The sequence below is a fragment of the Lynx rufus genome, unplaced genomic scaffold (assembly GCF_022079265.1).
Source record: "Lynx rufus isolate CCGP_SWC_20201006 ecotype Redwood Valley unplaced genomic scaffold, mLynRuf1.p SCAF_7, whole genome shotgun sequence".
NCBI lineage: Eukaryota > Metazoa > Chordata > Mammalia > Carnivora > Felidae > Lynx > Lynx rufus.
Window position 1 is genome coordinate 101379997 of NW_025814889.1, and position 18779 is coordinate 101398775.

Here is an 18779-nt window from a genome sequence, read left to right on the forward strand (position 1 = left end):
GATAGGAATATAGTCCTTATATATTTATCTGAAACATCTGTACCGAAGATTCTACAAATCTGTGAAAACATTCTCATGAGTATTAGACTCTGTTAATTTTTTATTACTTCCTAATCCTTATTAGCCCCCAAATGTCATGTAACATCTAGTATACATGTCGTGTTGATATTTCTGCTTTTGATTAACACACACACACACACACACACACACACACACACACAAACACCAGAAAAACCAAAGCCTGAGGGATGTAGATGCTATGAAAAAGGTAGTTTTTCCAGCCAAACAGTATTAGTTGGAATCACTTTGGATTTTGAGTTAAGAATGACTTGTATCCTCATTTTTTTCTGATGTGGTTGAATTTTGAATCTGAAGTTGACATGCCCTCCATGTGTTGATTCAGAATAATGCATATAACAAAAATAGAGCTTTTTAGTTGAATTACTTTTGCCTCTATTCCTAAGAATTGGCATTGGCACTATATTATTAATGGATAAAAATCCAGACTTTAACTGAGACAAGAAATTAGGGGAAAGAGAATTATGACAGAGTATGACTAGGCTTATGAAGTTCTTATAAATTTCATATATCTATTCCAAACAGGATGTTGCCTGTTTCTTTATTGCTTAACAACCAAGAGGTGAAACATTAATAACAGTGAGTGCTATCCTTACTCACAAAATTGCTTTGACCACATCCTTTTGAATATCTGATTTTTTATGGTGCTTGCTGTTTGTGTGGAATAAGGAAAGGTAAAGTAAAAACTAGGTATGCTCCTGTTTGTAGTCACAAATTATTTAAATTTCAAATTTGATAACTTTTATTGGATTGTTTTAAACCTTTAAGAATACAGAGTCTCTTGTGGTATGAATCTACAATATATTGATGAATATTTTGATGAATAGTAGTCAGGTAATTCATATTTAGCCAATATTTGCTGAGCACCTGAGCTACCAGATTGAGGAACCCTTGAGGATCAAAGGAGCAAATATTGAAATAAATAATAGCAACAGTGTTGCATAGATAAGAACAGAAGTACTGTGACGGGAGTCCACTGTTGCTTGAGTGCAGTGAGGTGTTTGTATGGGACGATGGAAGTCTGATCACACAGGGCTAAAGTATGGGGTTGGTTGAGGAGCCTTTTGAAGACTTTTAAAGCTGGATGTGGCATGATCCGATGTAAATATTTAAAAAAAAATCATCCTAGGTGCTTTCTGGGAATTGTAGAATATGTGTTAAATCTTCATTTGGATGTGGGAGATGACGAATATAGGGAGAATGAATGTTCCCACAGTTTCTCCTGAGAAGTTACTATTAGATGTGATTACTACAGAGGGAGAAAACAGACTAAAGGTAGAAGGGGGAAGATGACAAATTCATACTTTGAAAGTAAAGTTTGATCTATCCATTGGAACATCAAGTAGGAGGTGACTTCAGGCAATTAGGCATGTGTTCCTGAAGGTCACAATAAGGTGTTAGGTAGAATATAGCTAGTGCACAGGTAATGATTGAAGTCATGGAAAAAGGATGAGATTTCAACAGAAGGCCTGTATAAAGTCAGGAGGGGAGAGATTTGAGGTTCTCACACTGGGGAATATCAATATGTATGTGATGAGCAAAGGTGTAGGAATCAGAAATAGGGAAGAGTAGTGAGAGAGTGAGCCCATCTTTAAGAGGATGGATCCACAGATGGGGATTATTGATCCTTAGGGTAGCTAGAGTAGCTTCAACTAGAGTACTTGGACTAACCCAGTGAGATGGGGCAAAGTAAGATGAGCAGAATGTGGTGGATGTTGTCAAATGCTACTTAGCCAACTAGTTGGTGTACCTCAACAAAGAAGTTGGTTCTAGCAATTAGGCAGGCATTAATGACCTTGATGCAAATGTCTTCTGTAGGGTGACCATGTGTTAATTAAGGAGTAAGAGAGGTGCCCCTGTCTATTGAGATTTGGATAATCTTTCTAGGAATTTCCTGTTGAAGAGAAAAACAAAAATATATCTATAGTTTGAGAGGAAGGAAGGGTGAGGGGAGCTTTTGGAAGGTGGGAAATAGGCAGAGGAGGAGGAAGCAGTAAGGAGAGAGAAGAATCCAGGGGACTGGGGAGACAAAAGATGATGCCAAATCCTAAAGCAAGTGGCAAAGGAATAAATTTGAAGTCTGTGTAGAAGATTAAAAAATTTTTTAATGTTTATGTATTTTTGAGAGAGAGAGACAGAGTGCTAGCAGGGGAGGGGAAGAGAGAGAGGGAGACAGAATCTGAAGCAGGCTTCAGGCTCTGAGCTGTCAGCACAGAGCCCAACACGGGGCTCGAACCTGTGAACCTCCAGATCATGACCTAAGCCAAAGTTCGATGCTTAACCGATTGAGCCACCCAGGCGCCCCCTGGGTAGAAGATTTAATGTTGGAAAAGAATGAGGGTACATTTTCCTTTGTGTCATGTCACGAGGGGATATGATTGCATGAAATGAAGGTACCTGAAAATGGATTAAATAGAAATTGAAGGAATTTATCAATAACATAACTGCAGAGTATTAGAGAATAATAATGTGCACTTTTCCATGGGATTCTCTAATTATAATACCTTATAGAAAAACTCACGTATGTTGTCTTGAAATAGATGAAGAAAACAGTAATTCTTTCAAGTGGGCCAAAGAACATATGTTTAAGAGAAATATGAGCTAGTCAATGCACCAATTTATTAGTGTAATTTTTGGAAGATTTTGATTCATGTTTATTCTAAGTCTCAAAGTCATAGTTATCTTCCTTAATGAGCTGAGACTAAACTCATCCTGAAAAACAGAACTCAGTTTGAAGGAGCTTATTCAACACTATATTTAACCTTATCCAAAGATGAAGTTACTGATATGGATAGCACCTGTTGAGTAATTTCTAGGTGGGTGGTTTCAGAATTCAAAATATATGCTGCATGCCACACTTTGGTGAGATTACGCGAGGAAATAAATTAGTAAACTATAAATACTAGGAATGTCCAGAATGCCTAGCAGATTAAAAATAGCAGAAAAATGCCCAACATGTATTTGAAATGCTGAGGCACAAGTGCTAGGTTCTTAGACAAAAATGTAAGACACGTTGGGGAAAAGTTGTTTTGAAGACAAATTTTCCTTTAGTTTAAAATAGACCGTTACATTTAAGGATCTTCACAAATGCGGTAGAGGGATTAGAAACTGTGTTTATGTGAAGTAAGCCAAAATTCTGATTCTACGGTATAGCTGAGGATGTGACAAATGTGCTTCACAGCCTGTCCTTCCTTTTTGCTGGCTCCTCCCATTATCTCACGGTAAGAGCTCCATTGTTTTCAGCCACAACTTTCCATCTTCTTTTGAACATACCATGTTGTTTAAAATTTTCTGAGATGGTGACTTGGGGAATGTTTATCCCTGTGCCTCTTACCCCTTTTTGTTCCTAGAAGATAAAAAAAAAAAACAAAAACAAAAAATAGGTTCATTCTCCCTTAACTCTCCAGTTCCAAGTCCCACAACGTTGTGACTTCCAGAATAATAACATGATGGATTTTATTGGCATCTTTATCCCATTTCAATAGTTTGCACTCATCTGTACAGTGAAACTATTCTTCCTAGTAAACATATTTGGTGCTTTTATCAGTATTCTGTCCTTTAAAGTTTTAATTATTTTAGCCACTGCTTGTAATTGGTTCTCTCATAAAGGACCTATTTAGGTAAGATAGGAAGATGAGGTTTCTAACCAAATAGGGAAGAGATAAAATATTGGAATGCTCTTAAAGGTTTAATAAAATCTTATAAATGGCACACTGCAGGATTCTCGCACTATGACTCAGAGGAGTGGAATATTGCTAAGTTAGTCCATTCACATGATCCCCTGCCATTTTTGAAACTGTTCATCTTCTGGAATGGCTGGAAAAAGATAGCTTAATGAAGACAAATGCTTTACTACAAATATAGCTCTGATCTCTAACGAAATGCTAAATGGAAATTTCTACTTTGAGGTTTTCTCTTTAATTTCATTATTTTCATATAGGCTCACACTTTGGAACAAAAGAATAAACTACCAGTGTTAAGAAATGTATACTTAAGTTATTACAATATCCTGATGATTTTTAAAAATGAATGTGTCTCTAGAAGTTGCTCTGTGTACTAGCATTTAAAGTTCAAACGAAGGACTTGAAGGATTGAAAGGAGGGGTGTTACACTGAAAGGACAGTAGTCACTGGAATTCAGTTGTCACTCTGTGACCGAGAAAAATATCCAGTGAATGCTCAGTCTCTGGTCATTTCTGCATTGAGGAAATTAGACCAATGGAACTCTGACTTGCTAGATTGATTTAAAAACAGCAAACACCATGGCTCCTGTTCAGTGTTTTAGAGGTATATTTGGGGTTTAGCTCTTTATAGCTTTTTAAAAGTATATTCATAGTAAGGTGAGAAAGATATTTCCTAAATTATATTAAATCCAATTTAAAAGAAAAACGGTAATAGCATGAGAATTATATTTTTATGGGAGTTGTCTGGTCTGCCATTAAATTAAATAAATGTTGGGGCACCTGCGTGGCTTAGGCTGTTGAGCATCCGACTTCAGCTCCCAGGTCCCAATCTTGCAGCTCAGGACTTCCAGCTGCTCATCAGGTTCACTGCTGCCAGCCTGTTGGCGTGGAGCCTGCTTCGGATCCTCTGTCCCCTTCTCTCTGCCCCTCCCCTGCTTGCTCCTGCCCCAAAATAAATAAATATTAAGGAAGTTAAATAGATGTTGAGAATACAAGAATGCTTTTCTGTATTAACTTTATATTATGGAATACACATTTTAAATGTTCTCATGAATATCAATATTTAAATTGGTTTGTGCTATTAGTAGGACAAATAGAAATTGGAATAAAGTGGGGTTCCTGGGTAGCTCAGTTGGTGAGGCATCCAAATCTTGATTTCAGCTCAGGTCATGATCTCACAGTTCGTGGGATCGAGCCCCACATCAGGCTCTGTGCTGAGAGTGCAGAGCCTGCGTGGGATTCTCTCTCTTCCTCTCTCTCTCTGCCCCTCCCCCACTCATATGGATGCTCTCTCTTTCTCTCTCAAAAAGAAATAAACTTTAAAAAACAAAGGAATTGAAATAAAGTAAGTAACTTTGCAAAGAATTTATCTATCTATCTATCTATCTATCTATCTATTTATTTAGAGTGTGTGAGCAGGGGAGAGGGGCAGAGGGAGAGAGAGAATCTTTTTTTTTTTTAATTTTTTTAATGTTTATTTATTTTTGAGACAGAGGGAGACAGAGCGTGAGTGGGGGAGGGGCAGAGAGAGAGGGAGACACAGAATCCGAAACAGGCTCCAGGCTCTGAGCCATCAGCCCAGAGCCCGACGCGGGGCTCGAACTCACGGACCGTGAGATCGTGACCTGGCTGAAGTCGGACGCTTAACGGACTGCGCCACCCAGGCGCCCCAGGGAGAGAGAGAATCTTAACACAGCCTCCGGCCCAGCACAGAGCCCAACTGGAGCTCTATCGCATGACTCTGGGATCATGACCTGAGCTGAAATCAAGTGTCAGACCCTCAACCAACTGAACTACCCAGGCACCCCATTTATTTTTTACAAAGAATTCTTTTTAAATAAAGTAACAATTCTGAGTTGGATTCTGGATTCTGTATAATTTGTTTTTCTTTCTTTTTGGAGAGAATATATGTTTTTTATTTTATTTGAGGAAAATTAGTAAGCTTTATATATGTATGTATAATAACCATTGTGAACTATAGTTAATATTTCAACTATATATTTGAATATCAACCACTTTCTTAAACATTTAGCTTGTTATTTTTCCTGATACGTTTAACTTAATTGCTGTTAATTGTTTCCTACCTCTAGGCCAATATCCCAGTAAACACAAAGTACAATCATACCTAGTGTTAGAAAGCGTATCTTGTAACAATCCTTTCATAAATTTAGTTTTTATTACCTTCAATAATCTGGTCTTTTTTAAAAGGACTTTCCCCACCATGTTTTTCAATCCCCTTCTTGAAATTTATTAGAAAATTACCACTTACAGGGGCATCTGGGTGTGTCAGTCAGTTAAGCATTGGATTTCGGTTCAGGTCATGATCTCACCATTCGTGGGTTCGAGCCCTGTGTCGAGCTCTGTGCTGACAGCTCAGAACCTGAAACCTGCTTCAGATTCTGTGTCTCCTTCTCTCTCTGCCCCTCCCTTTCTCTCTCTCTCTCTCTCAAAAAAAAATTTTTTTAATTATCACTTATAGTAATCAGTGGTAAAATACCTAACAGTGGAACAATTTTATTTTTTTAATTTTTTAAAGGTTTTTTTTTAGTGTTTTTATTTAGAGAGAGACAGAGCATGAGAGAGACAGAGCATGAGCAGGGGAGGGGCAGAGGGAGGGGAAGACACAGAATCTGAAGCAGGCTCCAGGCTCTGAGCTGTCAGCACAGAGCCCGACGCAGGACTCAAACTCACAGAGTGTGAGATCATGACCCAAGCTGAAGTCGGACACTTAACTGACTGAGCCATCCAGACACCCCAATAGTGGAACAATTTTAAAAACTGGTAGTTAGGCAAATAATATACTAAGATATGAGACCATTTTAAATAAGAACTCTTTTTAAATCTGTTAAAACCTATTAGATTAAATGATGCTCTAAAAATTACTTCTATAAAAAGAGAAAAAGGAAATGAATTAGGGAGAATCTTATTCATCTGATCTCAGTATAATCATCTGAAAAGTTTATTTTGAATGAGATAAATTATTGGAAAGTCAGTAGATACACCCAAAGTAGCTGCTTTATTAATTATATTTAAATGATTTTAATATAAAGTCAGTTAAACTGACAGATGTGGATAGACACAGACAAAAATACATCGAATGCCTCTGAAAAATCATATTGCCCAATTGTGTTTCAAACACAATCATGTTTCAAACCTAGCAAAACATTTTGTGAAATCATATCATAGAAACCAAATTGTACAGCATTCAGCAATATCAGCATCACTTACTGATCGACATGAATGATTAAATGTCAGTCATGTATATTGGGTGCTATGCTAGATGATTGGCTTGCAGTTTTTACATAGTATTTTAGCAAACAGACAAAGGAATGGGGTCTCACTGAGCCTGCCTGGAGAAGAACCAGTGTTTGGTCTCATGTTTATCTGAGTCAAGACCAAATTGCTTAAACTTACTAATAAATAAGCTTAACAGAAGAATTCAAGTCTTTGGATTTTCAACCCCTCTACCCCTCCTCCTCCTCTTTCTATCCTTCCTCTTTGTCTTCCTCCTCTCTCTCTCTCTCTCTCCCTCTCTCTCTTCCTTCTTTAATGTTTTGGTCCCTCTTTTTTCCCTACCCCCCAAGCTTATAATATACATTATTTTTCTTTAATATCATACTTATTTTTCCTATGTATGGAAGGAATATATAAACTTTGGTTAGTTTGGGAGAGGGTGTGGGTATGTGAGCTAAATAAGAGTGTATAGATTTGTGGTAACATTATGCATTTGGCAAATAATTAGTTGTTATAAGTAACTTTAGTCCTATATAGAAGTATGCGTTATTTAAGTTTAGAAAAATTTTATAACCTCATAGTAAGATTCTTTGTTTTGTTTTGTCTTCTGAAGCAAACTGAAAAGTAAGAATTCATTAAAACCCACACAGTATATCTTCAGGTCAACGAATACTGTGGTAATCTTTATAATTTTATATTTGTGAAAAATATGAAACATTTATTATTCTCTAATTACCAAGCCAGTTAGAATAGTAGAATTTTAAAGAAAAAATAATTTATCTGATAAAATACTAATGGATTTTCCATATCTGTATCCATACCTGTATATATATACACTATACGTATGCATCTGTCTAATCACACATACACACATAGATTCTGTTATAGAATATATATGTTTACATAAAGCATTTCTATTATGGATATAATATAATATATATTAGATATATCCACGTATATGTAGATATACACACATACACACATACACGGATGCCTAGTATGGAACTCGGCTCTTTATAAATATCTTTAATCCTCGTATATTATGTGGAAAATATTTTTAATCCCATTTCATGGATAAGGAAGCAGAGGCTTCAGGAGAGTAAAAACTTTGCAAATTTTTTACCTTGTATAAGTTGCATAAGTAGGATGCTAACCCAGTTTTACTTGACTGAAAAACTTTCAATTATTATACTTACTGCTTAATTAATAAACTGACTCCTTGCATCTAACCACAGACCACTCAGCACAAAAAGAAAGGGATGAGTGAAACAAAATTACTATCCCCTCTGCCTCTCTCTATCCCACAACACAAAGTAACTTGAAATGCAAAAGGGAAGTGGGTGGGTTAGCATTGCAGTGACAGGAGGCAACTAACCAAACTGCATGTTTTACCTTCCCTCCCCAAAGTCTTAACAAATCAAAACTCAGAGGGCAAAGCCTGGAAATGTGCCTGCTCACGGATCCCAGCTCATCCTTAGCCTTGCTAAAGTTTATTTATGTCTACTGCTCTATCGAGTAGAAAATTGTTTTAATTACCTCTGGTTGCTGTTACAAATTATCACAAACTTGGTGGCTTAAAGCAAAAGAAATTTAAGCTCACACAGTTCTGGAGGCCAGAAGTCTACAATCAGTATGACAAGGCCAAAATGAAGGTATCAGCAGTTCTGTGCTCCCTTCTGAAACTGTAGGAGAAATCCATTCCTTGTCTCTTCTAGCTTCTGGAGACTGCCAGTATTCTTTGGCTTGTGGCCACATCAGTCATTCTATATGTCAATATGCCAGCATATAAAAGTACATTGGATATTTGAGAATTAATTTGGAAGCATTTAAACTTTGTGAACTTAGAATTTATACAGAACGAGTGGATTTTGCGTACTATTTCTGTCTTTCCCCTCATACTACACAATTTCATCTTTACATTCAACCAGATATTTATTGAGCACTTATTTTGTGCCAGGCACTGGGTCCTGGCTATCTGTCAGTCATGTAGAGAGCTTGAGTCAGAGGCTGGAAATGTCTTAGTCAGAATGTCTAAATTACATGGAAGTGCCTGAGTGGCCCAGTGGGTTAGCATCTGACTTTAGCTCAGGTCATGATCTTGTGGTTTGTGAGTTTGAGCCCCACATCAGGCTCTGCGCTGATAGTTCGGAGCCTGGAGTCTGCTTCAGTTCTCTGTCTCCTTCTCTCTGCCCCTCCCCCATTCATGCTTTTCTCTCTCTCTCTCTCTCTCTCTCTCTCTCTCTCTGTCTCAAAGTAAATGAGCATTAAATTAAAAAAAAAAATTTTTACCGTTTATTTATTTTTGAGAGACAGAGCAAGACAGAGCACGAGCAGGGTAGGGGCAGAGAGAGAGGGAGACACAGAATCTGAAGCAGGCTCCAGGCTCTGAACTGTCAGCACAGAGCCCAACGCGGGGCTTGAACTCACAAACCAGGAGATCATGACCTGAGCTGACGTCGAATGCTTAACCAACTGAGCCACCCAGATACCCCTAAAAAAATTTCTTTTAAGTGAATGTCTAAATTACAGTGGTAGAAAGCTTAGTGTGGAAGAAAGCTCAAGTTCATTGGAGACTGGCAGGGTTGAATTTGAATTCTGGCTCTGCTATTTTATTAAATATTTTTATTAAATATTAATATTAAATTTATTAAAAGTAAGTTATCTTTCCAAGTCTCTATTGAATAGGAAAAATTGTATAAAATTTACTGGAGTTGATGGTGAACATTAAAAGGGTTTTGCATTTGGAGTAAATAACCTATGTGCTTAAAACTCTGTGTGAACTCCCTGTGCTAGGTCATTGAGAGGTGGAGAAAAGAGGCTTCTAAGCCATTTTCCCTGCTTCCATTCGTGACATGTAGTATAGAGTTTTTTCCAAGTGGGGCTTTTTTTGCCTAGTATGTTGTAAAGGCAATATGTTAAAAATGACATTTTAAAATGAAATACACTGAAGTATAATTTTGAAAAATCAGAGTGCATTGCAAAGAGTATAAATAGAAAATGATGTGTGAAACTTTTATTACTGTCAATAAATCTGTGTATGTGCTGTGTGATCATGTCTTCAAAGCAACACTGCGCATTTCTTTCTTTTGCATAAAACACACCATTAGCTCCCTGGGCTTTGAGATGAGCCCAGACTCCCACCAGGGCACGGCCCATGTTTTCCAGCAAGCCTCTGTCTATCTCGATGGCCTTCTCTCCTGCCACCAGATTCTCCAGATTTCAAGATGCTTATGCCTGGAGTCCCTGCTGCGTGATCTTTCCTCCTACTTTGGATCTTGAAACGGATTGAAGGTTATCACCTTTTGGAGTAGCCTTTATTCGCATTGGTAAACAATGAAGTAGTGAAGAAAGATTTAGGTGACTTTTACTCTCAATATTCCCGGCTCTTCTGAATTCTTTGTCAGCCCTTTAACTTACGGTGTTTCTCAATCATGGCCAGTTCAGACAGTGTTCCTTCCTTGGATTCACCTCATACCACATCCTCTTATTTGGTTAACTCTTCCTAACCTTTCAGCGACTAGCTCAGTCTTCCTTTTAAGGAGAAAAATTTTGGGGTTAATGACATGGCTCTAGTTTTGATATATTCTCTCTTTATGACTTTGAGGCTGTCAATTGAATGCTCTGATCAGCATCTTTCTCAGTATAAAATGGTATAGTAATGGCAACTTCAGATGAAGATATCTAAGTGTTAGTTAAGTCTTAGTTACTGATAACTTTCTCCTTCCCTAGTTACTTGACCTCTGGTCAGGAATAGGCCTTTGTTCATGCTTCTCCAGGAGTCTGTGTTTTTCTGGCCATAACATTCCTTGCATTACATCGGAATTGCTTCTCTCTCCTATAAAACTATATATTTTTAAGGACCCAGACATGCTCAATGAATAGTTAATTGTCAAATACATGAATTAAAATAAACATGAAGAATTTTAATCAATGCAGAAACGTGACTGCATTTTTAAAATTCTCTAGATGAATTTATATCTGATTAAAACCTTTGGCTAAAATTTATATTACTATTTGAATTTCGTGATGGGACAGGAGTTCACGCACACTGAGAAATTTTACCTTTTTTTTTTTTTGGTTGAAATCACATTTATTTCATTTATATAGTGACACTACCAGTACACATTTATAATGAAAAAATAAGAGTGTAGTTAATAAAAAAATAGCGCAAGTCACAAGAGAATGTACCATCCAGAGATAACAAAAGTTAAATTTAGTCTATATTCTTGTAGACATTCTCTATGTATGATTCATAACAGCATTATCTGGCACTTCAGACATGCCCTAACCGGGATGTATTGCATTTGTAGAAAGAACTCAAACTTTGAAGGATTATGTCTGCTACCTGGTTTACAGTTATTTAACTTTTTATACTGCAGTGTTTTCAGAATCCAAGGGGCAATAGAGGCTTTTCAATTCCAGCTAAAATTCAGCTTTGTAAACATAACTGCAGAGAGTAAAGACTGGCATGCTCTTTTCTCATGGAGCAATTTTGCTCTTGGGAACTCTGATGGGCATGACCGGCCCTCCTTCTGATACCTGTCTACCTTATCAAAGTCAAACTTAGCCCTCAAGTTTAAATGATTGTTCTTCTATGAAGCTTTTCCCAGGTCTGTAGTGAAAATTGATAAGTCCATTCTCTCTACTGCCAAAAAATATTGTTTATAATCCTTTTTTAGAATTTATCATATTATGCCTTGTGTTGTGATGGTTTATGAATCTTTTTTTGTCTCCAGCTATTTTATAAGCTCACAAAGGCAAAGACTTTATAATTCATTTTTATATCCCTTCACCATCTAGCAGAGCTCTTTGCATGTAATAAACAGTCAATCGTTGCTGAATGAATTTCTCATTCATTGTTAAGCGTTGGTGCTGATGTTAAATTTAATGACAAACTATAAAGTTGATATTAATCATACCCAGATATTTAGGACCTAAATATATTTTTCATTAAGTATCGATAACCAAAAGTGAAAGAAACATGTGAATGGACAGGATAGAACCTTGTTAATATTGTGAAAGATGTCTCCAGTCAGACTTTCCAAAACAGACTATACCAGTTTCATGGTAAAAATACTAAAAGGATGGGTGTCATAAAACATGCAGCTTATAAAGAAATGTGGTAATTAAAATTCTGCATTTTTTGGAATAGCTTATGAAAAAATATAAATATTTCCAATATATCCTCTCACTACGTTTAATGTTGAAAATATATATTGACCCTCAGGGTTAAAAAATTTTGAAGGCACAAATACACTGATGACTATCTACAGCTTTTGTAAGTGAAAATAATGAAAACCCTTCTCTTCCTCATTTGAAACCCAATTTGTGATTTAGCAATATGCATGCTCATATTTAGCAAGTTCACAAGGCTCAAGATAAATGTACATTTATAAAATTAGATGATCAGCGAAATTTGTTTTTGAAAAATGCCTTTGATTTTTCACAAGAGTGTGGAAAATATTGCAAATGAGTCAGTGCTCTTTAGAAAAGATCCAAGGGTCATGGCGATGTCTTGAAATTCATGTTTGCAACACTGAGCATAATTCCATGCATAAAATAAGTTGAATAAATGCTTGATGAATGAGTAAGTGAAGGGTTTGATTTTATAAAACATAAACACAATTAAATGATAGTGCTCCAAAATACTAATATTAATTATACAAATAGAAACTACTGAGGTAAAAATATGAACCAATTTCTATTGAATTTGTGTCTTCAGCAAGGAAAACATACAGCAGTCTATTTTTGTATTTATTTGAGGAAAATTGTCTTTTTGTTTAGACATTGTGATAACATCAGATATTTTCATACAACCAAAAGCCTCAAGGCTCAGTGCACCCAAACATTTTGAAACCTCTGACTAGATCTTATTGACTGGATTTAGAACTTAGAAATTGGATATTATTGAGTAGATTTATAACTTAGAAACTTTGTTTTATTTTTATTACAAAGTCAATATTTTTATATATTTTATGTAGCCATGCTTAAATTGAACAGGAAGAGGGAGGCAATATGGGTGTTCTGGGCCAATGAAACGTAAGCCATAAATAGACCCAACAAATTGTGCATGACGTAGTAGTAGGTAAATGAATAAAAGTCTTAGAGTGACTAGGAGGTATGGATGGGACTTTTTCTTGAGCCATATGAGAAGGGTGGTGCCCAAAGAACTGAGAATGAATTTTTCTGTATTCCTGCTATAAGGGATCTATATAAAATACCACAGGCATAAGATGTAAAATGCATGAATTCTGTAGTATCATGGTCATCCTTGACTCCTCACTTCCTCTTACAGGCCATATCTTCCCACCAGATTTCTTTAACTTACGTCCAGAATCTGGCTCACCTTCACAGCCACCACCATTGTCTTAAACACCATCGTCATTCACTTAATTACTTGCAACAGCCACCCATCAAGCCTTCATACAAGGCACCCATTATATGCCTATATTTTCAATAAAATAGGGGCTGATCATTTTATTTTTATTTTTAATTGAAGTAAAACATACATAAAAGAGTGTAAAATACTCTAATATGAATTGAGGTTAATAAAAACATGGAAAGTATAAAAAATACTCCAATCTCAAGTATATAGGTGATTGCTTTTTTAAAATGTATATACCTGTGTTGTCACACTCGGATCAGAACAAAGGACACTTTCAGCATGCCTGGTCCCCTCCTGCAGATTTCCAGACTTTACCCTTCCAAAGTTCATCACTATTCTGATTTTGTTTTCATTATTTACTTTTACACATCTTGGATTTCATGTAAACTGGGGATAAAAAGTATGCACTCTTTTATTGGCTTCCTCTGTTCATCTTTATATGAGATCTCTGCAGGTCAGTTGCTTAATCTGTAAAGAGGAAGGTAGGCTGACCCTGGGAGCTAAAATCTGACAACAAATTGATGTTCAGCCCCAACCCACAGAATTTCTGATTTATATTGTCTGGAGTCAGGCACAGAGAATTAGTATATTTTTAAAAATCCCAAAGATAATTGAACCTGTATACTCTGAATCAAATGATATCTCTCCCCTCCCCTTTCCTCCCCATTTCCTCCTTTTCTCTCCCCCCACCACCCCTCCACTCCTTTCTTCCAAAAGTACAGGGATGGGCTGGCCACTGCTCCTTTTTACCTCTATTCTTCCTGAAGTGTGCACTGAGCACCTATCAGATACTAAACACCATCTTAGGTTGCTGAAACTACATGAGTCAACAAAATGTAGTTCCTATGTTCCAGGGGCTTGAAGTCTCAAAAACCCCATGCCTGAATATATAAACAAATATCGTTGAATATATTATAATAGAGTAGGCTTTAATAGTCCTACTGGAAATTAAGTATTCAACTACTTGTTCTATTGCTGTTACTTAACTACTATACCAGTAATACAGAACTGAATTAACTATCTTGAATTGTTGGTACTCATAATGAATAACTATAAAGGAATATCCCAAAATGTTGAATGCCCCTGATAAATCGCTATGTAAGGAATATAGAATGTATTTTAAATATTTTTTTCCTCTACTCTTTTAGGGCCCTTTTATTTTCCTTTCTAATTTATGGTGCATGCTGAAAGAGCTCTTGGTCTCTGATACCCACTCCAGGCACCAGTTTGTTTTTAAGTGGTTTCAAAGGTAGCCAAAAAACAAAAACAAAAACAAAAAACAAAAACAAAAAACCTATCTTACATTTTTAATTACAGACTCTATCTATTAACCTTTTGTGGTTCTTACAGTGAATTAATCTGTTCAGGTATAATAAAAATAACTGAAATTTAGGCAATAATAGCCTGTGAACATTTTGCTGTAAATTACGTATAAGTTTGGATCAGGAATCTTCCTATTTTCTGTAAAAGGTATATAATTGCTATGGAGTTAAGAACAGCAAGACTATTAGGGTGAATGTTTGAAAATATTCAGTTCAATTCTCTTTCTCAGTATTAGACTATAGTAATTATTTAGTGTGTTTTTTTTTACTTGTTTGTAATGGTCCTGAAAAAAAAGTTCAAAAGAATATTTTAGATGGATACAATAGAATATCATCTTTTTCCCATTTCTTTTCCTTCCTCCTCAATTCCTTCCTTCCAAGTCTTATTTTATAGTAGCAAAGTGAAATGTAAATAAAGAATGTAAAATATATTTCAGCACCTTAGCATTGTTGGATATTCACATGCTAATGAGCAAACAAGGTCTGTTTGATCCTGTTGGACTTAGTGACTTCAAATCTATTGTTTCAATAGAATAATTTAAATAAAACTTACTTTTTGTTTTTTAGTAAAACTTATTTGGAAATAAATCCGTAAAATCATTTTTCACAAAACAAATGTGTAGATCTTGGCTGCATTTTTAAGCAAAGAATATCTAATTGAATGTTATTAATTTAGTTTTGCATAAAATTACATTTAAAATGGAATGTAAATTGTTGTCCATTTTATAAGGACAGATTTTTAATCTCTTTTTTTTTTCTTTTTCTTTTCTCTAAGAGACACTTTGACCTTGCTGTGAAGCTAAGCTAGAGAGGACATTGGCAGAACTTTGTATGTCCATATGCATAGATTTGGATGATAATTTAATATGACAGAAAACAATACCTTGCCAAGGATTAACTTTAAATCTTCTATTTACTTTAGAACTCCAAGATTTATGGAATACCAAAACAACCCAGGGAGATGACTCATAAAGAAACAGGACTTTCTAGTTTCCTATACTCTTTTACAAATTCTTAGCTGTTTAACTTTGTTGTATAACATGATGGTCAGTATTGAGGTCAACCTGGAAAGTAACATAAATCAGTCATTTGGGTTTTGTTTGTTTGTTTGTGTTTTGTTTTATGTTTTTTGTTTGCATATCATTCTAAATGGTTACAAGCTAGTAATCATATCAAAACTAACTGTTTAAAAGCCATGGCATCACATTTTTTTTTCAGTTGATTTATTTATTTGGAAGAAAGAGCAAGCAGGAGAGGGGTAGAGAGAGAGGGAGAGTGAGAGGGAGAGAGAGAATCCCAAGAGGCTTCATGCTGTCAGCACAGAGCCCAACGTGGGGCTGGAACCCATAAACCGTGAGCCGAAACCAAGAGTCAGCTTAGCTACCTAGGCACCCTGGCATCACAATTTTACGTTACAAAGACAATACCTATATTTATTTAATCAGAGGAATATACAATTGTAGAAATACAAATACAATTTTAAAAATAAAGACTTGCTATGATTTAAGATGAAAACTCGCTTTATTTCTTTCATGCTGTATCAACCCTTCTGGCATATTACCAAATCTCACTGATTGAATCTCAATTACCTACATCCGAACATTCCGTAACTTGCATAAGCAACAGTTTTCTTCTATGGATGCTTTCGTTGAGACTTATTTGTGAAGCACAAAATCCAGATTTATGTTAAGTAGGTGGGTTGCTAATTTGTAAGAATGCCATTCTTGATCAGGCCTCTATGAATTGTTTGTAAATACCACACTGGACAATGCGAGCTTTATATTCGTTCTTCAGTTAGCCGGAAAAATTCTAGTTAAACTCTGGTAAAGATCTGTAGTATGAAATGAATGTAAAGTATTCATTCTTTCTTTATCTTACTCTCTGGTTTCATTTTAGCTCATTTGTTTATTTAAAAATAACCCTCTAAGTTGCTTTTTCACTGCTTTTCATATTACAGATTGAAAATGTTGATGTCTGCCTTAGTTTTCTAGCAGCCAGAGGAGTAAATGTTCAAGGTCTATCTGCTGAAGGTAAGAAAAGGCATAGTTGTCACAAATAACACCTAAGTTTGTAAAAAAAAAAAATTTTTTTGTATTACAAGAAATGCAAAGTGGGAGCACAAAGTTTCTTAATATATAAAGGAAATCAGTAAAGTTTCCAAAATAATAGAAACATAAATGCAGTGGTTATTAACCTATGCTTTAATTATTTATATATGTTTCATATTTTGCCAAAACTGTTACTTACATGAATAAGTGTATGAGAGAGGAGTAGATTAACAAAAAATCTTTATGTTATTGCCAGTGTATAGTATTTTTGGAGTCTTAAGTAGAGGGATAGATGTATACATAGATAACGCTGTGTAATAGTGGACCTAAATACAGGTAAAAATAGTATAATTAATTTGAAAATATTATTTTGTCAATAAAATTTCTATAATATAAAATTGGTAGTCCTAGTTGGAATATTTGGTGAGCTTAAATTACACACCATGAGGTCTTAAATAATTAGCACTAACAATATTTAATAATTGTTATATATAAAAGCTTTAAAGTCATTAAAGGCTTAAAAGATCATCATTAAAATACAGAAAAGTGGGAAAAGACTGAACTGGTACTGTCATTTTTTTTTCTGAGACTTTCTCTTTCACATATATTTTTAGGAAAACTTTTCAAGTGTTATTAATGAAATCTAGTTGTTAAAATTATGAAATAGCAAATCCTTTGAGATCTGCATTAACAAAAACCATCTTATTAGAATGTTAATTTATATATAAAAATTCTGCTTAATACTTGTATATACTCTGACAATTTAGATCTGTTAATGTTTTTACTATGATTATTTTCTCCGAATAGCCTTTTACCCGACATATACTAGAAATATCAGACACCTCTGTTTTAAAATTTTTGCTGTCATTGGAGAAAGGAATTATGTGGCTTCTGAAATACAGTGAACATTTAGTAGAATTATTGAGCTTTCCCAATTTTTCTTCTATATTTATTTTTGTTGTTTTAAGTTTCTTTTATCTTTTATATTTATATATGTTGCATAATATTAAATTACTCATTTGGTGGCCAACAAGTTTAGGTTCAAACCTAACTGATGGTTCTATAATTTTGAATAGAAGCTATAAAATTCCCCAGGAAAATATTTCACTTTTTTAGTGGTTAAAAGCAGGTTAGAAAGGCTCCAGTTTGTTCCTTTTATGTCTCTTCCTTTTCATGGGACATCCTTTATTAACATAAACCCATTGGTCTTCATTTATCTTCTAAAAGTATATGAATGCTAAAAATGATTTTCTAAATTAATTAAATATGCATATTAATAAAACCAGAGATTTTTTAAAACCGCTATGATCATCCAGGGGTACATGGGAACATTAATACTTTCTTACTGTAGCCTCTTATCGATCAGACTAATTCTTCTATATCATGGCCACTGTGAGAAGGTTTGGCGGGGGCAGGATTCTCATTCTCATTGTATATGAATAATGCCGCTGTGGACTCCATGTGACATTTATAAACCATCAGAGAGCAAGAAATCAGAATAGTTTGTTAATGCCCCTAAACTACAAAAAGGAGGCATAAAACCCTGACCTCACAGGAGGATGTATATTTTATTGCCAACAGCATGTTTTATTTAGAATGTGATTATAGGTTTCATAGCCTTATTTCAGACTTTACTTCCATCTCTACTCCTAAGTTTTAAGTTATAACTACAAGAGAAAAAAAGCTAGAGTCAGATTGTAGCTTACTTTGTACATTTAACTTTTTATTCAATATTAGAAACGTTTATAAAGGAGCTTGATGTATTTCTACTAGGATTTATACATTTACATTTATTCAGTTATGTTATCTAATGTCATGGTCTTTATTATTTATTAATATATAACATGAGTTATAAATAAAAGAATTGGAGTATTAAAAATTAATACGATGTTGACTTTATGATATATATGTGTACTATATATCTATCTACGTCTATCTATCTATATTTATAGATAGATAGCTATATTAATAAATTTATTGTTGGGTGATGTAGGACTGCTATAAATCCAGTTGCCATTACAAAGTACACC

The 18779-nt window shown here is 35.1% G+C and overlaps 1 protein-coding gene across 2 annotated transcripts in view; it reads left to right on the plus strand.

Moving 5' to 3' along the window:
- NAV3 (neuron navigator 3) overlaps positions 1-18779 on the plus strand; it is a 350852-nt gene that overhangs the window by 103609 nt on the left and 228464 nt on the right. For both annotated transcript variants that reach the window (XM_047066485.1, XM_047066486.1), the window contains exon 4: positions 16659-16731. In XM_047066485.1, the coding sequence (XP_046922441.1) occupies positions 16659-16731 (73 nt within the window). The remainder of the gene's footprint in view (positions 1-16658; positions 16732-18779) is intronic.